Source organism: Myotis daubentonii, chromosome 5, assembly GCF_963259705.1.
Source record: "Myotis daubentonii chromosome 5, mMyoDau2.1, whole genome shotgun sequence".
NCBI classification, from domain to species: domain Eukaryota; kingdom Metazoa; phylum Chordata; class Mammalia; order Chiroptera; family Vespertilionidae; genus Myotis; species Myotis daubentonii.
The window spans coordinates 106,173,423-106,197,331 of NC_081844.1; the positions used below are offsets into that span (position 1 = coordinate 106,173,423).

General features: G+C 43.7%; 1 protein-coding gene across 2 annotated transcripts in view; it reads right to left on the reverse strand.

Annotated features, from left to right (window-relative positions):
- UBTD2 (ubiquitin domain containing 2) overlaps nucleotides 1-21,175 on the reverse strand; it is a 39,602-nt gene extending 18,427 nt beyond the window's left edge. The window contains exon 1 of one of the 2 annotated variants that reach the window (XM_059699191.1): nucleotides 21,136-21,175. In XM_059699191.1, the coding sequence (XP_059555174.1) occupies nucleotides 21,136-21,160 (25 nt within the window). In that variant the 5' untranslated portion in view covers nucleotides 21,161-21,175. Of the gene's footprint in view, nucleotides 1-15,363; nucleotides 15,796-21,135 lie in introns of those variants that run through there. The other variant, XM_059699189.1, reaches the window with a different exon arrangement.
- Between the last annotated feature and the right edge of the window lie 2,734 nt (nucleotides 21,176-23,909).

Here is a 23,909-nt window from a genome sequence, read left to right on the forward strand (position 1 = left end):
AACAACACGTTGATGCTTCTCTCTCATCCCCATCTCTCTCTCTCTAAAATCAATAAATTTAAAAATATACTATTTTTAAAAAGGCTAGATAATAGTCATTAAAAATAAAAAGGGGCCTGTGACCCTCTGATAATCCCTTGGATATAGATTTGAGTTTGGTAGAGCAATTATGATATTAATCTAGATCCAACTTGGTCCCAAAGATCCAGGACACCATAAGGGTGTCTGGTGAGAATTAGATCTTTTGAGACTTTTCTTGATAAACTCAAAATTCTTCAAGATTCTTTCTGCGAGCATTTAGAATACCTTAGAGGGAATGACCCCTACCTACCACTCTGGCGTATCATGGGTAAAGGGTAGCAGTTTGTCACAAAATGCTGTTTTTAGAAGAAGAAAAAAGAATAATCAACAGAGTATATTTACTATGGTCCAGCCATTGTGCTGAGTGCTATCTATATACTATCTCATTGAATTCACCCAATAATTTCATCATAAAATGAAGAGACAAACTTAAAAAGGTAAAGTACTTAGCTGGGAAGAGGATAAGGGCGATGACAATAATATGTATTCCATAAGATTGGTACAAGTATTTAATGAGGTAATACTTCTCATACAATTAAGTCAGTGCCTATATAAAAAACAATACCTAAATGTCTATTAAATGAATAAAATTTCTAAAAAAATCTCCCAAATATCATACAGCTAAGTAGTACAGCTGAGATTCAAACATAGACTGACGGACTCCAAGGTTCATATTCTTAGCCACTAGGACTACCTCATGGCATTAAGTTACTAGAATAGCCCAGCTGGTTTGGCTCAGTAGCTGGTTGCGGGCTCAATCCCTGGCAGGGTGCAGGAGACAGCTAATCAATGATTCTCTCTCATCACTGATGTCTCTCTCTCTCTCCTTCTTCCTTCCTCTCTGAAATCAATAAACATATATTCAAAAAATAAAAATAAACTGTTCCCTGAGGTTTGCAAAAGACCACGTTAAAAAAAAGTTACTAGAATAAATTTTCAACATACTCCCAGACTTTGACCTACTCTTCCAAAGTGAAACTACATGATCAATCCATCTGTAAGGTCTTGGGTGTCCATGAGGTTTCAAAGATATGAACCGGTGCTTAAGATGGCATACCAAGTTGGTATTGATCCTAAGTGCCCAAACAACACACTATTTCCCAGCATACACCAATTACCAAAAGTATGTTGGTGCCAGTCCCAACCCCACTGCCAAGGGAGTACTAAGTGTTTCTTAAGAAAGACATTAGCAGTCCATAAGTTTCTTTATTCAAGGTGGTCTCCCTTATCAATCTGAAAAGTCTTCATTGCTTGAGAAATTCTAAGGTTAAAGAGCCTGGCAAAAATGTGGGTAAACACACTTTGCTTAAAATTTTGTTCATTTGCCAAGTCCTTCTCCTTGAATAGGTTTCTAAGTGCAGTCAAAACACTCTTGCTTTTTTCAAAACAGGTAAGAATCAGAGTAGGTTCAATAGAACCATAAAACATAATAGTATCTTGGCCTGTCCAAGATTTTGACACAAAATCCATAGAGCAGAAATGGAACTTAAACATCACAACAGAAAAACTACCAGGAACTGTACTGCCCTTGGATTAGATTCATGGGAAAGGAGAGAGATATCTTGGATGTCATTTAATACTTTTAAATTTCATCTTTGGTTATCACCATTACAAAATCCCAAGCCTAGCCCTAACCGGTTTGGCTCAGTGGATGGAGCATTGGCCTGCAGACTCAAGGGTCCCAGGTTCGATTCCAGTCAAGGACATGTGCCTTGGTTGTGGGCACATACCCAATTGGGAGTGTGTGGGAGGCAGCTGGTCAATGTTTCTCTCTCATCGATGTTTCTGATTCTCTGTCCCTCTGCCTTCCTCTCTGTAGAAAATCAATAAAATATATATTAAAAAAGAAAATCCAAAGCCTAAGTTTTAGGTTATTTAACTGCCCTTTTCATAAGGAAGTACTACCAGAAAGAAACACTATATTCTTGCCAACTGCCAACATAAAGCGTTGGGAAACTTACCCAATTACCGCGGGGAGTCCCCTCACTCTAGCTTATACCATATTCATCAGATTAAGTCCTGGGGATGTGCATCTCTCACATCACTGTGGTGTCTGTACTAATTCCTAACTTTAGAACACATAGCCAAGCCAATTTTAGAAAAAAATAGGTAAACCAACCCTCCAAAAATGAAAAGCTAACAATGACATTCCCATTACAGTTCAAAGTGAGAGCATCAGCAAAAGCCAAACTGCTCTGGAAGCTGTGGCTGCAATGACCTCAGAAAGCACTTCCCATTCTGCTGAACATACGAACCCCGTTTTGTTCACTCTCTCTTATACATATGGCTTCACACCCTGAGTCCAGAAGGTGCACACCAAATGTTTGTTAGGTAGTAGGATAAGTATGTTTTCTTAAATATGCTTTTTTGAATTTGTGGCTCAGTTGGTTGAAGTATCATCCCAAAAGGTTGCGGGTTCAATTCCCAGCCAGGGCACATACCCAAGTTTTGGGTTTGATATCCAGTGCCCCCGTCGGGACAGGTGGGGGGGGCAATCAGTAGTTTCTCTCCCCCCCGCCCCCGTTTCCTCTCTCTATAAAAAAATAAAAAAAGAGTAAAAAACAAAACAAAAGCCATATAAGCAATCCCCATTCTTAGAGCTTAAATGTTTTAAAAATTCAATGTTCAGCCCTGACTGGTTTGGCTCAGTGGATAGAGCATCAGCCTGCGGACTGAAAGGTCCCAGGTTCAATTCCGGTCAAGGGCATGTACCTTGGTTGTGGACACATCCCCAGTGGGGGGTGTGCAGGAGGCAGCTGATCGATGTTTCTCTCTCATCGATGTTTCTAACTCTCTATCCCTCTCCCTTCCTCTCTGTAAAAAATCAATAAAATATATATTTTTTAAAAATTCAATGTTCATTCCAGAAGTATTAGATATCATTTTGTTTCTCAAGTTACTTTTCAATATGTCCTGCTTATTAAATGTAGTAGCACACCTCACTTTTTCAGTTCAAAATGATGAGAATTTAAAGGGCATCTAAACTACTCTGAGTCATTTAGGAAGAGAGTAATTATCTGTGACAGGGTACAACCATCACAAACCCAGAGCAGCAAAAGCCAAATTCACAGAAGGGTTTGTTCAACAGGCTTTCTGTGTTAATTTTGGGGAACACAACAATGATCAAAGGCCCAAAAGATTTTAATCACCACCAAGTTAAAATTAGTTTTTTCCAGGATAACTGAAATCCAAGGCAGAAATTCATTGGTGACTGCCAGAAAAGCACAAGCTATTATAATGAAACCATATTATGGAACCACCATAGGGTCCCCAACCCACCCCACTTCTGAATGACACACTCCAGGAGAGGGAGGGTGTCTGCTCTTTTTATCTGCTATAAAACAGGAGGTGGTTCTAAATGTCCATATGCTGATGATATAAGTACAGACACTCATTCACTTCCAAGTTCTAGTCCCCATTCTTTAACTGCTGGCTACACCAGAGAGGACTTCCATGTAACCTCTTTCAACTCACCCCTTGGGACAATCACCACTTTATGATTCGAGGTAGATGGATTTTTCTAATACACCACTAAGTGTGGTTTATGAGCACAGGCCTAGAAAAACTTTATTAAGCTTCCTCCAGATTAGACCAAGTCTTCACTTCTTGCACTTCAAGAAAACTTGTTTCCCCACACAGTTCAACTACTAAATTCGTCAGGCTTGAATAAACTGAGTTTTAAGCTGAAAACATTCAGTCTGGTAGAGGCAGCAGAGGTAATGACGAGAAAGAAGATAACTGAGTAAAGGGACACAAAAGAAGATGAACATTATTACTTTTCCCCATTTGCTCCAGTTAGATAATTAAGAACTCAGTTCAAAATTTCTATCTTGTGAGATGCAATATAATTTGTTGACTAAGATTGAAGACAATTACCCACTTCATTTTTTTACTGCTGCCATCTCCATGTGGAGTATGAACACAAAGAATCCTTGAGAACCACACTCCATTAACTTCAACTCAACTGTGTTTACTGCCATGAAGAAAAACACCCATGCACATTTCTGCTGCAAGGAAAGAAAAGTCAACCAAAACCCCTCACCATCTGTGGAGAGAATACTGAATTAGAAAACAGAAGATAGAGCTTACAGTTTGGGCTACTCTTTTTATTCCTTACTCAGATGAAAACTTCTCTATGCCTCAGCTTCCTTCTCTGTAATATGGATATATTATCATCAGCCTTCCTTAAGGTTAGAGTCCTTCTCATGAGAATCGAGAAAAAGTATGTGGCCCTGGCCGGTTTGGCTCAGTGGACAGAGCATTGGCCTGCGGACAAAGGGTCCCAGGTTTGATTCCAGTCAAGGGCACATGCCTGGGTTGCGGGCTCTATCCCCAGTAGGGGGCGTGCAGGAGGCAGCCGATCAATGTTTCTCTCTCATCATTGATGTTTTTTTCTCTATCCCTCTCCCTTCCTTTCTGAAATCAATAAAAATGTATTTTAAAAAAAGAAGTACAAGTTGGTTGCTACAGAAGAAACTAATATAGTGATGTATGTAAACTGTAATAAAAAAAAACTAAAAAAGGAATTTGAAGACTCTTTAAAAGCAAAAAGCATCACAATCACCGTTCTTCTCACGTTATTAATTCTATTTGTAAACCTTAAATGACTGAAAAGCTATTATCAAATCATGATGCTATACACTTAAATATAAATATCTATACTAATAAAAGGGTAATATGCTAATTAGACCAGAAGACCTTTTGGACGTCCTTCCGGACAAAGCCATGGTGGCAGGGCCGAGGCAGAGGCGGTTAGGGGCGATCAGGCCGGCAGGGAAGGGCAGTTTGGGGTCATCAGGCCGGCAGGGCGGGGGGCAGTTGGGGGCGATCAGGCCGGCAGGCAGAGTGGTTAGGGGTGATCAGACATACAGGCAGGTGAGCAGTTATAAGCCAGCGGTCCCAGATTCCGAGAGGGATGTCCAACTACCAGTTTAGGCCCAATCCCACCCTGGCAGTTGGACATCCCCCGAGAGGTCCCAGATTGGAGGGGGTGCAGGCCAGGCTGAGGGACACCCCCACCCATGCACAAATTTCATGCACCGGGCCACTAGTACAATTATATTTGTCAGTTATTCCTCACTAAAGGAAACTGTCATCTGACAGTTGGGGGAAAATGGGAGAAGGGAAATAAGTACTTGAAGAATAGTCCTATGAAAGTTTAGCAGGGGTAGAGAATCTTTTTTTCTGCCAAGGCCACTTGGATATTTATAACATCACTAGAGGCCTGGTGCATGAAATTCATTCAGGGGGGGAGGAGGGGTCCCTCAGCCCAGCCTGTACCCTCTCTAATCTGGGATCCCTCTTGCAATCTGGGACCGCTGGCTCCTAATCCCTCTGCCTGCCTCCCTGATTGCCCCTAATCACCTCTGCCTGCCTGCCTGATCGCCCCTAACTGCTCCCCTGCTGGCCTGATCGCCCCTAACTTCTCCCCTGCTGGCCTGATTGCACCTAACTGCCTCTGCCTTGGCCCCCACACCCGGAACCCAGGCTTCTCTCCTCCGGCCAGCCGCAGGCACTTGGGACCCAGGCTGGCTTTGCCTGGGCTGGCCAGAGGCACCCGGGACCGCAAGCAGCTTTGCCTAGGCCAGCTGCAGGCGCCCAGGACCCCAGGCGGCTTTACCCAGGCCCAGCTTTGTCAGGAAGGACTTTTGGATAGTCAGAAGACGTCCAGTCTAATTAGCATATTACCCTTTTATTAGTATAGATTTGAGTGTCATACAAAATTATCAACTTAAAAATCAGCCTGCTGTATTTGGTCAAACATTTAACTCACCCCTAATGGCTGGCAGGGCCAGACCAAATGGTTTCTCAGGCTCAGGCTTATTCACTAATGAAAGGCTATCCTACTGTGAAAATTAGCAGAAAAGAACTGGAAAAAGTTTGCATTTTGGGACCATTGTAACCTAGAAATAAAGAATCATATTCTATTAGAATTAGATCTACTTGATTTCCAGTTTAAAGAAAACACAGAGGCTAGAGGAATACACTAAATGATTCCACAGAGAAACAATCAAACAAATCCAGAATGTGGTACATTTTACAAGACTCCATAAAATCAATGTTGGGGGTGGAAGAGTCAATGTCATAGGGAAGGAAAGGGGGAGGAGTTGTTCTAGATTTTAAAAGATTAGAGAGACAAACAGACGCAATGTCTAAATGCTGATTAGATGCTAGTTTGAAAAAAAAAGTTATAAAACAGTTTTGGGATGACTGGGGAATTCTGCTTATGGACTAGAAATTAGGAAATAATAGTCAATCTTCTTAGGAGCAATAATGGTATTTAGCTGTTATGCAGGAGATAGCGGTTATGTAGAACCCTAATTTTAAGAGATGCATGTTGAAGTGTCATGGTGTCTGCGCTCACTTTCAGTTAAGCAAATGTATATGTGTATGCACACACACGCTTGTTCAATCTAGGTGACAGATATTCAAGTGTTTATTGTACTAGTCTTTCAACTTCTCGATATACTTGAAAGTTACTTAAAAATGTGTCTAACAACCTTGATAAAGATGTTCTATTTTTCCCTGGCCGGTGTATCTCAGTTGGTTGAGTGTCGTCCGTTACACTGAGAGGTCACCAGTGACCATGTGCACTGGTCAAGGCACATGCTCAGGTTGCGGGCTCGATCCCCAGTAGAGGGCTTTTGGGAGGCAGCCAATCAATGTTTCACTCTCTTTCTCTTCTTCTACCTCTAAAAAAATAAACAGAAACATATATATATATAAAAAAAAGATCTAATCCATTCTCTGTTTTCAACAATGGATGGAACGGAGTCCAAAGGACTACAGCTAATGCAGGCCTTTTCTCAAGAGAGATTAAAACTTAGGCAAGCTGCAGAATCTTAACCCAAACTCTTTCCATATGCCAGAAAACTAGGACCTAAGAGACAAAGACTGATCTGGAACAAACACATACATGTACATGTAAAAAAAATCTAACAATTTTTATGCTTAATATGTGACAATCCATTAAAATTACAAAAGAATAAAGATCTGTTAAAGACTATGACAACCTAGTACATCAGAAACTTGTATAAAATAACCTCAGAATGTAGCAGTGAATGGAGATTAGTATAACTATTAGATATACAAAAAGAAAAAAAAATATTTAAAGCATTTAACCAGTATTACCTCCTAGAGGCCCGGTGCACAGATTCGTGACCGGTGCGGTCCCTTGGCCTGGCCTGCAGGGATTGGGCTGAAACCGGCTCTCCGACATCCCTGAAGGGTGCCAGATTGTGAGAAGGCGGTTCTCGGGTGACAGACCCTGGAATTATGCTCCCTCCTCTCACATTCCAGGTGCGTCACCCGAGAACTGCAGCTGCCAAGTCGCTGCAGCTCCTGCATTGAGCGTCTGCCCCCGGTGGTCAGTGCACGTCATAGCTACCAGTCTGTGCGTCTGCTGCCCCCTGGTGGTCATTAAGCGTCATAGCTATCAGTCTAATGGTCGAATGGTCACTTAGGCTTTTATATAGAGAGAAGGTGCGTGATCGGGGCTGGGGAGGGACTGTGGGAGGGCTCCAGAGCGTGTCTGGCCCATCTTGCCTAGTCCCGATCGGCCGGACCCCAACAGCAAACTAACCTATCAGTCAGAGCATCTGTCCCCTGGTAGTCAGTGCATGTCATAGCGGCCGGTCAAACAGTTGGACACTTAGCATATTAGGCTTTTATTATATAGGATAATATTGTCTCACAACTTGGTCTCACTATGGTAACTATGCCTAAATAACTTCACATTCCACCTATCCACTCCACAAGCTACTTGCCAGTCCCCCCCAAATGCCATGTTTTGTTTTGTGTGTTTTTTTTCCATATTTCTATACAAGTAATTTCCTCTGTATATAGAATGCCCTTCTGCCTTTCCTACATCTGCCCCTCTTTCAAGACCAACTTCTTATGCCACCTCTTTAGCTAAGTTTTCTGGCCCTGCTCCCTTACTACTCCTTGAACTTCCATACTACTTTTTATATTGCAATAGTGACTTAAAACTTTTCCTAAATTATTTAAATGTATGATTCCTCCATTAGACCACAAACTATTTGCTTTCACAGAGAAGTCAGAAAATTATTTCTGCCAGTAGGCTGGCTATTTTTTAAGTTTTAGAAGAACCATCTCAATTCACCTAAAAAATAAAGTGTCTGCCCTAAGTTGAGTGTGACAGTTTATCATGAAGCAGATTTGTAACTTAAATGTTCTAGACCAGTGGTTGGCAAACTCATTAGTCAACACAGCCAAAATATCAACAGTACAACGATTGAAATTTCTTTTGAGAGCCAAATTTTTTAAACTTAAACTATATAGGTAGGTACATTGTTATTAACTTAATTAGGGTACTCCTAAGGCTTAGGAAGAGCCACACTCAAGGGGCCAAAGAGCCGCATGTGGCTCGCGAGCTGCAGTTTGCCAACCATGGTTCTAGACTATTTGTTACTCTGTCCCTTTGATACTCTTGTCACATAGCACTATCTGAACCAATGCAAAAATGCAATCTGACTTGCTTATACCTACAAGCTAATTATATTAAATGCAAAAAATTATCTGTAGGGTTTCCTGTGAGGGTAAGAATTTAATCAGAGAAGCCCCAAAGTCACTAGTTCATTTCCTAGTGAAGTCTTCAGCAAATATACATCATTAAGACCCCACACAAGTAAAATTCATTTTAAATAATTTTCACACATAAATTTTTTTTCTTTGACATCTAACTTCAACAGAAATTTCATGTCTGAACTACAATGGAAACTTCTACAAGTTCTACTGCAAACATGCAAAAATATGATATTATAATACCTAATGTATACTCAGCAATATTTAACCTCTCAGCTCAATATATGGATGGAGTATATTCAGAAACAAACTTGATTCTTGCTGACTGCAAGTCAAAGTAGCTGATGCAAGTTGAATACATGCTGATTGTTCTTGGCCAACACACATACATTTTTAAGTACATACGCATTGAGTCAAGTCTGAACCTCTGGTCCTTGAACTACCAATGAATCATGAGGACCTTGCTGGTAGCCTAGTACTGCCCGATAAGCAGAAGCAGAAACCTGGGTAAGGATGGTGAGGGGTGACGGGAGAATCAGGTGCAGTGGTCCACCAAATGAAGATAAACCATTCAGGTGGTCTGCAGTAAGGAAAAATGAGAGAATCACTAAATCAGCAAATTGATCAATATGCCCAATTAACATGATCATGCTGCTTACCAAAACCAACCTACTGCTTTCTTGCAATGAGAGAAGAATATGTTTTGGTCAAAAGCCACTAGAGAGATAACTAATCATTAAATTAACATAAAGGCAAAAGTTCCTTATTGATTAACATTCAATAATAATTTTCATTAGGAGACTCACCTGAGTACAGTACTACTCACAATGTGCTGCCGAAGTTTTGCATTTACAGTAAGAGAATAGAATTTTAAAATAAAATCTATTAAAATTTCTCCATAAGAAAGAGAGGTGGTATAGACTAAAGCTATAAAAAAATCAGAGGAATGAAGACTCCTAACATTTCTCAAGGCTTAAAGCTTCTGTCCATAGTATATAGCACTAGCAACTGATTCCTAAATAAAATCAGCAGTGAAAAGAAAAACCAGTGCATTTAATATCCATAGTAAGAATCTTCTTTAATAATGCCTTTCCAGCTCAGCCAGCATGGCTCAGTGGTTGAGCTTCAACCTATGAACCAGGAGGTATATACGGTTTAATTCCTAGTCAGGGCACATGCTCAGGTTGCAGGCTCCATGCCCAGTAGGGGGAGTGCAGGAGGCAGACTATCTATGATTCTCTCTATCTCGCTCCCTCTCCTTTCCTCTCTGAAATCCCTTCTAACATAAATTCCAAGATAATCTTAACAGGGGGTTGAGGAGGTGGGAGAGATTTCAACCCTTTGTGTGGAAAATATAAAAGAGTGGAAAATATAGAAATCCATATATACAAAAGGCTAAGTGACCAACTGTCCGTCCGTCCGACCAACCGGCCAGTACATATGACGCGCACTGGCAATTTAAAAATAAACATTTATATGTACATGTGCAATACATAGAAAGCTCTTGCTGGCACCAATTGCATGCGTGTGTTTCGATCTGTCATTGTTGATCATGAATTTGGTTGTTTTTTGTTGACATTCTGAAGCTGAAAGAAACCAGCATCATCGACAAAATACGTCTGAAGACCAACTATTAGCATAATGTATCTCTGAAGCTGAAAGAAGCCGGCGTCATCAACAGAATGTATCTGAAGACCAACTATTGGCACAACTAATTTCCTTTCAATGTGCATGAATCTGTGCACCGGGCCACTAGTATAGTTATAAAAATACATTATACTTTATATAAAACATGGAAAATATAAGAGTACCAATTTGGGGGTAGAAAATTAAAAAGCGAGTGGGACTAGCCCAGTGGAAGGTAGCTTATTAAGCAGGGGCACAATATCCCACGTCAATTTGCAATGTAAACTCAGGTGCTTAAATCTCTTCCCAAAGAAGATTCAGCTTTTCACATATCCCAGTATTTTCCAACTCAAGTTTCCCTGACCAAAATTCAGTTCTCATACAACCACATCTACTCATCCAGGATATCACTGTATTTCCAACCTATACCTACTTGCTGCCTATTTTCCTTTTGGTTTGCTCTCCAAAACTCCACTCCTACTAGTAAAATCAGCCACCCTCTGCTTTACATCAAATAAATGCCTCCGATTTCACAGGATGTCTCTCTCCAAATGGTATGAAATTTTATGCCATCACTCTCATAAAGTCCCAGAGCTCAACAATCCAAAAAATACAAAATAATTTTACTTCTCTTGTCACACTAGGGATAGAATGAGACCAAATCTTCAGCCCTCCTCCTGCTCAAAACTGCTTTCTTTTTTTATTATAGGCACAGCCCTAAGAATAGAAGCATAAGAAAAGTCAATAAACAACCAAGTGAGGCGATATGTAAAATAATATATGGGACACAGAAAATATATAAGGAAGAGATAAGCAAGATACTCTTGGTGAAGAAAGTAACTCATGTCTCATAGAGAATTGTGTTTCTCTCAAGGACATCAACCTCAATATACAAGGGCTACTGGTATATTCTGGGGCTGGATGCCCAAGAAGTCTAGTATTAGGACATGAGTAACAAACTATGGCTAGAATTTCTGCAAATACCACATTAGAATGAAAAGTTAACAAAACAAATCATTTTCTGAAATTATAAGAACGATCTTTTCAAATACAATCAGATCTATCAGTTTCAGAGTCAGACCTGTTATGTTTCCCGGTATTTCAACAAAATTCAGTTTACTAAGGCACTTACCATGGTCAGGCCCTGAAGGTGATTTCTCATTTCTCCACCTTTTATGAAATTTTCATGACTAAATTCTTAGCACGTTCCTTCTTTTTTCACTTCTAGATAGCAGTCATTCACGTTTACACCTTCCGTGAACCTCCCCCAGATGGCTGTGTAAGAGTCATTGGGAATCTTGTTCAAACACAGATTCTGATCCGGTAGGCCGGGGCTGGGCCTGACAGTCTGCATTTCCAACAAGCTCCCAGGTGATGCTAATGCTGCTGGTTGAAGAACCGTACCTCACACCTTCAAGCAGCTGAGATAATTTTGTTTTCCTTTACACCTTCAGCACTTTCACAGTTTATCCTATGGTATTTTTATATGTTTATATAGTGCTTTATAGTTGTTTCATGTGTGCACATTCTATTATGCTTTCCTAAAAAGCGACTTTTACATACTCAAGAAATTGGATCATGATTTTCATTTTTAGAATAGCAACCAATACAACATTAGGCATATTGTGGGTATTCAATGCTTGTTGATAGTAAAATGCTTCCCTAGGAAACACAACAATCATCTCTTGATTAAGAAAAAGTTGAAGTGGGTTTATAAATTACCTTTGTCAACTTTTTAAAAAACCATTTTAATGCTAATCAACCTTTTTACCAGATTAGACAGAGGAAATAAACTTAAAATAACTTTCTATTCATAGTTAAGAGTACAAATGTTGTTTAAAAGATTTGTGAATTACTGGTTACAGAGCTATTCTTTCCCCATCAGCAAAGGATTAAATATATATAAAACTAAAGCTAGAAGCACAGGTAACAAAAGGAAAAATAAATTGGACTTCATTAAACTTAGAAACTGTTCTGCATCAAGAAAGTAAGATGACAGCCTACAAAATGGGAGAAAATATTTGCAAATCATATTTTTGGTAAGGGCTTAATATCGCAAATTTTATGTCTTTACTACCATTAAAAAATGAAACTAGTGCCCAGCCTGTGTGACGCAGTTGTTGAGTGTCAACCTATGAACCAGTTCAATTCCTGGTCAGGGCACATGCCTAGGTTGCAGGCTTAATCCCCAGGGGGGTGGGGGATGGGGGGGGTAAGTATGTGCAGGAGGCAGCCTACCTATGATTCTCTCATCACTGATGTTTCTATCTCTCTCTCACACTCCCTCCCTCTCCGAAATCAATAAAAATGTATTTTACAAATTAAAAAATTAATGTCCATTATTCAGTTATCCTCCTGTAAACCTGGAAACTTGTGACCACCAGGGCGAGTCCTTTCGGAATATCACAATGTATGGAATAAATGACACACCCACCAAGTAAAAATCTTTGTACATCACTATGGTCTTTAAAGAGAACAAAGTAAGAAGCTGGTTGGCTGTCTTCAATTAATTTCATTTTATTATTCCCCAACCCCATAGTTCTTATTTTTAAAAATCATAAGAGGTTTAATTCCTTAGCAAGTGCCATGAGCGAAAACCTACCTGGTCTAGAGGTCCTAAACATCACAATGTCATCATAATAAGGCAGACAACCATACTGAACATGCTATCTAAAAATGTCAAAACAATAGAAAATCCTAGGAGCATGAAATCATGGAGAGAACTGTTAAATAACTATCAAAATATACCTGTCTTGACTAACATTAGGCATTAAAAGATGGTCAAAGTAGATAAAACTCAAAAACTGAATTCTAGGCAAGGTATGCCAAAGGAAGATCCTAGAAATGATTTCAGATAACACAAATCTTACATGAATTAAGTCATTTCCACATTCTACAGTCTTTTGCAAAAATTTCTCAAATTCCTTCAAACAAGTAATGCACCTAGTAAGGAAGTTTTTCTCGATATACAATTATTTGCCATTCTATGATGTTTGCATGACACTGTGAATGTAATTATATCTGTCATGAAAATCTTAAATCTGTCGTGGAAAGCATCAGAAGACTGTACTTTATTCCATGTTGATAAAAGATTTTCATAACCCAGTATGTCCAGATTACAACTACTAACCACTACTGAATGTTTGAAATGCAAAGGATCTGTGCCAACACCCTTAGAAAAAAGTCTTTCCTTTCCCAACAAAAACCTACTGTAATAAGCAAGAACTGTTTAATTTGTTAACCTGAAGCACTCACCTGAACTGATTCCTTTAAACCACAATTAACTCTTAACTATTAGGACAATAATGGAGAACAGAGGCTTCCATAATTAAATTCCAGAAATAATCCTTTATCCCACACAGCTCCTTCCTCCACCCAAGGCCATGCCTGCTCTCCAGAAGAAAATAAAGGTTTATGTTCCTTTTTTTCCTAAACTTTACTTTGGAAAAATATGGCACTGCTTAAGGTCCAGAGAACTCAGTTTTCAAAGAAACTGATACTATCACTATCTTCTAACTAGATACCACTGATAATAAATAGCCAAAATCCAAGGCTTCATGTTTTTAAAAGCCCACACTGATATGGAAGGCTGGTCATTAAGTCACACTATCAAAAGAAATACATTGGCTCAAGTTTATTACCAAGAAGAAAAAAAATGTTTATTTCAATTTCAACATCAGTGTAGAACAATTTAATTAAAACTAAACAGCACCTGTACCAAGTACCACTGTAATGGCAGGAAGAATCACTGTGACCCCCAATTGACCTTAACCCAAGGCTGTTCTACGGTTTAAATCCCACCCTTTCTATCTTCCTGCTGTTGTCCCTGAGGATCGTTGTTAATATGCCACCAAGAGACTGGCATGACTGAAATGGACTCCAAAGTAGTTTTCCTGGACCATTTTTTCAGAAACGCTCCTCTGACCTTTCCAACTGTTTGCCCAGCACTTAGCCACCATACAGGAGACCCACAGCTTTTCATGAAGGGGCGAGGCTAAGCGTCAGGCAATTCAGGAAGTTCACGAACGGAGTTAGGTGTGTGCATGGGTTCCAGACGGAGCTAAGCGACAGGGCAAGCGACAACTTTCAGTCTAAGAAAAAGCTGTAAACTCTCTGATCCCCCAACGACTGAATTTAGTGATTATACACATGCCCCACATGTGAGACATCTGCCATAAGCCTCCACCAAAACCAACACTGCCACCTTCGTTCCTCCTCGGAGACGTTTCCTCCTGAAGGAAAACATTCTAGCCTGCACGCAGCTGTAGAGTGAGCTCGGTGCCGGGCACTTGAGTGAAGGCAGGGCTGATGTTATTATGGTGCCGACGGCGTTAAAGCGCCTTTCCTCAGCAAGCTGTTGGGAGACAGTGAGGCAGAAGTGCGTCCCGTTGGAGAACTTTGAAGGTGCCGATCCTACGGGAAGCCGGACCTTGTGCACCGTGCCTTTATCCTACAGATTTCCCTTCGCGTCAGCCGGAGAGGAATGTGACTAGCCCACCCCGGAGGCAGGCGGGCCCGACACCCCCAGCTGCAGCCCGAACCCCCACCCTCGTTCAAATCATCCTGTGGCCGCCGGAGACTCCCGGCCGAGCTCCAGAAACTTGCAGGTTTCAATGGCCAAACTGGAACCAACCAGGGCAGCTGTCACCCGAAACTCAGGAAAGCTGAGCCCCGCCAGCTCGGCCGCACGAGGAAGGGTGCGGGGAGCTCGCGGGGCCCGTCGGGGGAAGGCAGGCTCCCCTCCCCGCCCCCAGCGCCGCGCTCCCGCAGCCCGGCGCCGCCATCCCGCTCCTGAATAATTAAGCGGCCGGAGGGGGAGTGCGGTGGCCGGGGAGGCAGTTTCTTGGCCGAGTTTCCCGGGCCGAGGCGCTGGGGTCGGGAGGCCGAGGGCGACCTGCCCGCGCGCGGAGGACTTTTCTCGCGGGGCGGAGAGAAGGGGGCGACCCCGCGGCCTGCGGGGCGGCCGGAAACGGGGCGCGGAGAGTGACGTGGAGGAGGGGATGACAAAGGGGCGCGGGGACCCCGGCCGCGCTCCCCGCGGGCCCGGGACAGGTGGCCAGGCCTGGGCCGGGAACAATGGGGGGCCGAGGCTGCCCCCTGGCGCTCACCTACCTCCGGTGCCCTCCGAGTTCTCGTTGAGGCTGCCCGAGGAGTCGTGCTGGGCGCCCACACACCCGCCCATGGGGGCCCCCGGCGCCGCGTCCGCCACCTCCGGGCGCTCGTCAGGGCCCGCCGCCGCCGCCGCCTCCTCAGGCGCCGCTGCCGCTGCCGAGCTCCGGACAGGCGCGCCGCTCCGCTCGCCCGCCGCGGCCCAGCCTCCGCCCCCCTCGCCGCTCCACCCACCGTCTTGGCTCGGCCCCTTCCTCCGCGCCCACTTCTACCTCAGCCCCCGGGCGGGCCGCCCGCCCCGCAGGCCTGGCCCCCGCGCCGCTCGCCCCTCCGGCTCTGCCCCGCCAGGCCGGGGCTCGCCCATGCCGGGCGGCCTCCGCGCCCGCCTCGTCCCTCACAGGCCCGGGCACCGGCGCCCCGGCGAGCCCCGCGCCCGCGCCCCCCGCCCGCCAGGCCCCATCCGCCCCCACCCCGCGGCGCCGCCCTCCGCACCCGCGGCCTGGGCTCAGCCAGGCCCGCCCGGAACCGCCGGGGGGCGGGGCCTCGGGGCGCTGCGCGCTGATTGGCTGGGAGCGGGCGGCGAGCGGAGAGAGGGCGGAGGGAAGGCGGGGCGGGAGAAGGGGCTCGGAAGCCAGGGAAGCGGGCGGAGGGGGAGGGCCGGTCCGGGGGAAGGGGCAGGGGAAGGAGGCGAGGAGGAGGGAGAAGGGAAGACGCGAAGAAGAAAAGAAAGGGAGGGAGGGCGCAGGAAAGGAGGAGCACAGCGAGAAAGTGAAAAGGGGCGCCGTCGAGTTTCCGGCTCCCCCTCGGGAGTCAGCTTTTCCCGGTGGGGGCGCAGAAGTCAGGGGAGACTCGTAGGCAGGGACCGGGCGGTGCCCAAGTAACTGGCAAACGGGGACCCTGGCTGAAGGTTGAGGCCCCAGCACCGTAGGAATTTGTGTAGAACTCAGTGGGCCGGTACCCCGATCGGGGCTTTCCCTTGCCCGCCCCGCCCTCATGCCCCTAAAATCGCTGTGCCCCATTATTAGAAGAGGCGGTCACTGTGGTTGCAAACTGAACCCAGGATTTGCCGCGGGAGGCATCGCGCACAGGGAGAGATAAGACTTGACAGTAGTTCAAGGGGCGTGGGTCTGTTTCACTTGCACGTTTGACTATTCAGGCACAATGCTCCTTCTCCTGCCTTTCGGTATCTTAAATTGTCTCTGGAACAACGTGAAGTACAAATAAATAAAATACACTCCTTTTTCTAAACTAGAATTTGGTACGTTGACCACACCCGACATTCTTGGCGGCTGCTGTCGCAATTCAAGCCAAACTGTTAATGGTCCCTTCAGAACTGTGCTTCTTGTGATGATGCCTTAACATTTTCATCGTCCTGCTTGGGCCTTTCTAAAGCTTATGTCTGCCTAAGAGCTGTTTTAACTTCTGCTCCACTTTTATAGCAGACTTCCTTTTTTTTTTAATATCCTAGGTCAGTTTTTGCTTAGCATTAAACAAAATTTTAAGTGAAATACCCAAGAAGGAACCTCTCTGCAGTTTGGAATTTGCATTTAAATATATTTTCATACACTGCTGGTGGGAGTGTAAATTGGTTCAATCTTTTTGCAAAGCAATTTGGCAATGAGGTTCAAGAACCTTTATAAATGGTCACACTCTTTGACTTGGGATTATTTCATACATGGGAATCTATCCCTCAGAAATAATCCAAAGTGCAGACAGAGATGTTGGTCCTTGTATTCATTTGATGATCAGATGAAAATGAGGGCTCAACAAACCAACCAACCCGTATACCTAAAGCAGAGAAATATCTTGTGAGCTAAAAGTCTGCTATATTAAATTTATCCTGATGAATGAGTGTTGTCCTGGATAGTCATGAACATTCAAAAGAGCCTCCAGGTGGCTGTTTTTTGGAGTTTGCACAGGGTGCTCTGACATTCAGGCACTATGTCACACAGCCTTCTATCTTACTCTCAGCTGAGTATTCCTGTAGGCAGACATCACTTCCCTGGAGGAGAGAAGCTGCATGCTGAATATCTTCAAAGGGATTGCTCTGTCCTGATTTTTGCTCTAGAAATTGCTGAAACCAAGACTTCTGGGATGTCTATTAAACAGATGGTAGGCACCCAAGTGATGAGTGTTTTCTGATGAGCACTGTGGAGTTGGCGGCAGGGAGAGAGACCAATCTCACTGAGATTCGCAGCCATGGATGTTCTCCATTCTGCTGTTAGCTGAGAGCAGGGACACAAACTCTGGCATCTAGTTCCGAGCTTGGCCTCTGTCTTCCATCCTGTACCAGCTATAGGACCTTAAATTTCCGTGTAGCTCCGTTTCTCCTGTAAAATTCGGCCATAACAATGATCCAAACTGTGGGGGCTCTTTATGTCGAGCTTCACTTATCTAAACTTATGGTGAGGCCTAATCCACTTAAAACCTTCCACAGAAAGTGCCTTCTTGGTGTATGTGCACTTTTCTATTATTTATAATATCTTTATTCAGATATAATTCATGTGCCATATATTTCATCAATTTAAAGTGTATATTTCGATGGTTTTTAGTATATGCAGAATCTGTCACTTTCATAACATTTCATCACCCCAAAAATAAATCCCATCCTATTAGCAGTCACTCCCCACTTCCTACCAACACCCAGCCCCAGCCCTAATCTATTTTTGTCTCTATAGATCTGCCTAGTCTGGACATTTTGTCTAAACAGAATCCTATGTGGCCTTTTGTGACTGGTTGTAATGTTTACAGCATCATGTTTTCAAGGTTCATCCATTTTGCAGCATCAATCAGTCCTTCATTCCTTTTCATGGCTGAATAATATTCCACTGTGTGGCTAGACTACATTTTATTTACCCATTCATCAACTGATGGGCATTTAGGTTGTTTCTACCTTTTCACTATTGTGAATAGTGCTATTATAAACATTTGTGTACAAATTTTTGTTTGAACACCTGCTTCCAATTCTTTTGGGAGTAGAATTGATGGGTCATATGGTAATTCAATGTTTAATTTATGGAAAAAACCACCAAACTGTTTTCCACAGGAGCTATATCACTTTACCTTTCCAATAGCAATATATGAGGGTTCCAATTTCTCCATATTTTCTTTTTTTTTTTTCCTCTCCGTATTTTCAAAAACACTTGATATTTTCTGAATTGTTATTACTTTTGCTATGGCCACCTTGTTGAGTATGCAGTAGTACTTCACTGTGGTGTTGATTTGCATTTCCTAGTGACTAATGATGTTGGGCATCTGTACATATGCTTGCTGGCCTTTTGCATATCTTCTTTGGGGAAATGTCTATTTAAGTGCCTTTGCCCATTTTTAATTGGCTTTTCTTTTTTTGTTCCGTTGTAAGAGTTAGATGTAGGTCTTTATAGATGTCCTTTATTAGACTGAGGAATTTCTCTTTCCTAGTTTATTGAGTTGTTTCTAAAAAATCAAGAATGGATTTGGATTTTCCCAATGCCTTTTTGCATCAAGAAGATGAAATGTTCTGAAAAATGACTGTGCATATACTAAGGTGATATGGCCTTTTCATTTTAATTTGTTATTATGATGAATTACACTGATGGATTTTCAAATATTAAACTAATCTTGAATTCCTTGGATAAATCTGACTTGACCATGTTTGTCCTTTTTAATACGCTTTTGCATTCAATTTGCCAAAAATTTGTTCAGAATGTTTGCACCTACATTTATGGGGGATATTTGTCTATAGTTGCTTTTCTTTAAAATTCTTTCTTTAGTTTTGATATTTCAATTTCATGGGAGGGAAAAGGAACTCTGAAGTATAGACGGTGGCTGACTAAGAAGCAGCCATGCCCCAGGGCTGAGACGGTACACTAAGGGAGAGGTGCCTCTAGGGCAGTGATGGCGAACTTATGACACCCGTGTCAGAGGTGACACGCGAACTCATTTTTTTGGTTGATTTTTCTTTGTTAAATGGCATTTAAATATATAAAATAAATATCAAAAATATAAATCTTTGTCTTACTATGGTTGCAAATATCAAAAAATTTCTATATGTGACACGGCACCAGAGTTAAGTTAGGGTTTTTCAAAATGCTGACATGCCGAGCTCAAAAGGTTCGCCATCACTGGTCTAGGGCAAGCGTGTCAAACTCGGGCCCACGGACCACATTTGGCCCACAACGAATATTTCTGCGGCCCAGCCAATATAATGGTATCTAAGAAACGTTTTAATAAAAATTTCGTAACTTAATTTTTACAATATCCTGTTATACATAATTATTAATAACGAACTACAACATTTGCTAATGACTGATTACTATAATCGGGTTGCATTCATTTCCCTTACGCACAGGTACACCATTTCTCTCCACTAATACCAGCAGCAAATATTTTAGCAGCCGATGGCCACGTCATTAGTCTTGGACTGACTTGTTTAGTGTGCACAACAGGAAATATTTTGCTTTCGGAGAACAAGAAAAATAGGTTTATTTGCATTACGCTTATTAATTTGTGCAGTTATTCAGTGTCTGGTAAGTGAATACTGAAGAAAAAATATTGTTATTAAAATGTTCTATTATTTTATGTTAATGATTACTCATTTATTTCAGCCCTTTGTATTCAGCACGTCTCTATCGAAACAAACCTACGTTTCTATGAAAATTGAAGCTTCTGTGTTTTTTTTTTTTTTGCGGCCCACATACACTTAAACCTTGTTTATTTGGCCCATGTTAGCCTTTGAGTTTGACATGCTTGCTCTAGAGTTAAGAGCCGGACCTCCTCAAAGAGGACATGGCCCTGCTTTGGTGAACAGTAGTGAGACATCAGTGAAATGGCTGGAAATCCATGCTGTAGGGTGCTGGAGAGATATCATAGGCAGTGTCTCACCAGAGCTATTATGCCATAAAGCTACCTGAGGGGCTCTGGGCCTTGGAGAAGCCGCTGCAGGAGCCTGCAGCTAGAGCAGCCCTGTATCCTGAAGTTGCTCCCCAAGAGCAGCTGTCTGTGCTGCAGAGGCTGGACAATGGGCAGGCTGCACACAGCCCAGGAGCCTGGCCCTGGAGGAGCTGCCCATGCTGTGGGAGCCCATTGAGGAGCAAATGGTTATTCCTCGTGCAGTGTCTCTCCAGTGCCCTCTACTGTCAAAGCCAAACATGGTGCCAACTGGCCAAGGCACAATATTTAAAGGGCCCATGTCCATTTTCACAGCGCAGGCAATGAAGAGTGGGGTCTGAAGGAAGCGCTGGAGTGGGAAAATCATCATTTGTCAACCACAGTAGTTGCGATGGACTGAATGCCTCTGCCCCTCCCCCCAGTCATATGTTGAAACTCTAACGTGATAGTATTTGGAGGTGGTGCTGTTGGGAGGTAATTGGGTCACGAGAGTGGAGCTCCCGTGATGTTATTAGTGCCCTTATAAGAGGAAGAGAGCCTGTCCTCCCTACCTCCCTCTCCCCCCCTCCTCTCTCCCTCCCTCCCTCCCTCCCTCCTGTGAGAATACAAAGAGAAAAGGGTTCTTACCAGAACCTGACCATGCTGGCACCCTGATCTCAGATTTCCAGCCCCCAGAAATAGAAATAAATGTTTGCTGTTTAAACCACCCAGTCTATGATATTCTGTTGTAGCAGCCTGATCTGACTAATACATTAGTAAAGACTGGTTCAGGCAAAAATCCCCAATGAATGTGAAATATATGAAGAAATTCTGATGAGGAGTGAATGGATATTTGCATTATCTTAAACTATCACCCCACAGACACTGCAAGCAGAAAATAGTAACAAAGGAAAAAATGCACAATACCTTGACCAAATGACCAAGTGGACATTGTCTGACTCCAAATGGGATTCCTTGAGAATGACAATGCTTCTTCTGTAGAACTCTGACTGGAGATGAATGGAATCATGAGGAAATGGCAGTCAAATACAAATGGAGGACATATGATCATAAAAAGAGGGAGGCTATATTAAAAAAAAAAAAATCAATGTCATTAAAGCCAAAGAACAGCTGAGAAACTGCTCCAGATTACAGGAGAACAAAGAGACATGATTCTATAAAGGACATTATTGGGTCAATTGATAAAATTAGAATATGAATGAGAGAGTAGATAAAATTATCAATGTCCAATTTCCTGCAGTGAAAAGTTGCTCTGTGATTATAAAAGAACGTTTTTATTCTTAGGTAAAACACAGTTGTGGATTTAGGTGCAAAAGCATATGATAGAGCCCTGGCTGGGTGGCTCAGTTGGCCGGAGTGTCGTCCCATGCACCAAAAGTTTTGGAGTCCGATTCCTGATCAGGTTGTGGGTTCCATCCCCAGATGGGAGGCAACCGATAGATGTTTCCCTTTCACATCAATGTTTCTCTCTTCCTTCCTTCCTCTAAAAATCAAGAGAACATATCCTCAGGTGAGGATTGGAAAAAAAAAAAAAAAGATACGGGTCACATAACTTCCTTTCAAATGTTTCAGGAAAAATTACATATAAGGAGGGCAAATGATAAAGTAAATGGGGCAAATGTTAACAACAGGCACAGCCACGTAAAGATGCTCTTCGGCCTCCTCCTGCAACCTTTCCACATGTTTGAAAATCATTTCCAAGTAACTGGTGGTTCCCACGTGTCTTCGGGTCAGCTGGGGCCAAGTCGACGTCACTCCTGGCTGGGGGCCGAGCCAGGGGTTGTCTCGGATGTCTCTCATTCTCCTCCGAGCAACATGCTAAACAGGTACATTCTTTTCGTGGCCAAGGCAGTGGTGCAAGAAGACAGCCGACTGCACAAGCACAGGCTGAGCCCTCTGCTTGCATCACGTTTGGCAACAGGCCTCAGTCCGTAGGATTCCGACGGAGCCCACGCCACCCCCCATTCCAGGTGGTCCTGACGGCCAGGCGTGAGCCCATCAGCGTGATTCCAAACACATGATGGGTTTAGGATGCGCACGTGACCAATCACGGTCAGGGTCAGGGCCGTCTTTTTTTTTTACCTTTTTGGAAGAAATTATGTGGTTTTTTTTGTGTGTGTTTTTTTTTTCTGAGCATGAATTGGAGGGGGGTGTTGTAAATTTGGAGCGTCTGAGAGCCCTCCAGGAGGGGAAAATTGGGGCCACTCTGCAAAAGGAGAGAGCCTACCCGAGGGGAAGTCAGCGCGGAGGGAACTACAGCTGAGGAAGAGGAAACACCCCAGCCCCGAGGATCACCGGAGCTGGACCCAGCGACGCCTGAACCTGCTCCCGGGGAATGTCCAGTTCCACAAATCAACGCTTTTCCCTGGTCATCCCTGCAGGCCGGTCTGAGTTGCGTTTCTCTGGCTTGAGGGGGCGGGAAGCAGGTTTTATTTGACTTTGCCTCCCGAGAGCCTAGCACAATGCTCGGCGCACCGGGGAGGAACCGTGAGCCGTGAAGGGGCTTAGCCCGTGGGTGCGGCCTGACTGGGGGGCTTCACGCAGCAGCCACGCGAGCATCGACGCGCCAGAGCTACAGGGGGGTGCAGCGTGGCATTTCTGCTGCATTTAACGCCCGCAGTGCTGACCGCTACACCCTCACCTCACAGCCCACCAGCTGAAATTAACATTCCCTCAGGGGGTACAGGGGTATTCTGTGATATTTTCAACAATAAAGATTAAAAAAATACCTTCTGACGAAAAATACCTTAGGAAGACGGAGCCAGAACTGCTCCCTCTACGGATACGTGAGAGATCAGGCCTCCGTTTGGTTAGTGGCCGGAAACGCGCCCCACCCAAAACTGCACCCCGCAGAGGACCGTGCCCACTCGGCCAGACTGCCAGGCAGAGACGACTTCCTCTTCCTCAAAATGGCCGGCCACGCGCCCGAGGTGGCGTCTCATTGGCTTGGCTTTGAGCCAATGGGAGCCGGCAGTCTGGGCTGTCCTGATTGGCCAGGCCTGGGTCATGTGCCTATTGCTGTAGCCAATGAGCGGAGCCTGTCCCTTTCTAATCACGAGGATGGAGGGGAAGGGAAAATTGGTTCCCCTAATTTAGTTCCAGCTGCCGGGAACCCACTTTCCTTTCTTCATTTAATTTTAGAAAATGGAGAAAGGAAAGTGGGTTCCCGGTAGCTGAAACGCACAATGTCCACGCCATTCAAACATGATAATTGGGCCCGGCCAGCGCCCACTGATTGAGCTTCGACCTAAGAACCAGGAGGTCACGGTTTGATTGATTCCGGGTCAGGGCACATGCCCAGGTGGCGGGCTGATCCCCAGTAGGGGGCGTGCAGGAGGCTGCCCATCACTGGTTCTCATCATGGATGTTTCTCTCTCTCCCTCTCCCTTCCTCTCTGAAATCAATAAAAATATATTTTAAAAAACCCACAAACAACAATGATAACTTGTGTGTGTAATTATGTCAATAAAAACAACAAAATAATGATAGTTACCAACAACGGAGTGTTTACTATGTGCTAGCACCGTGCTAATGGCTCCACATCTATCAACTCATTTAATCCTTACACCAACCCTGTGAGGCAGGTGCTATTATTCTCACTTTAGAGGTGAGAATTCAGTTCTGTCTAAACCCAAATTAATTACCACGCTACATTGCCTCACATGAAGAAAACAGCCGCA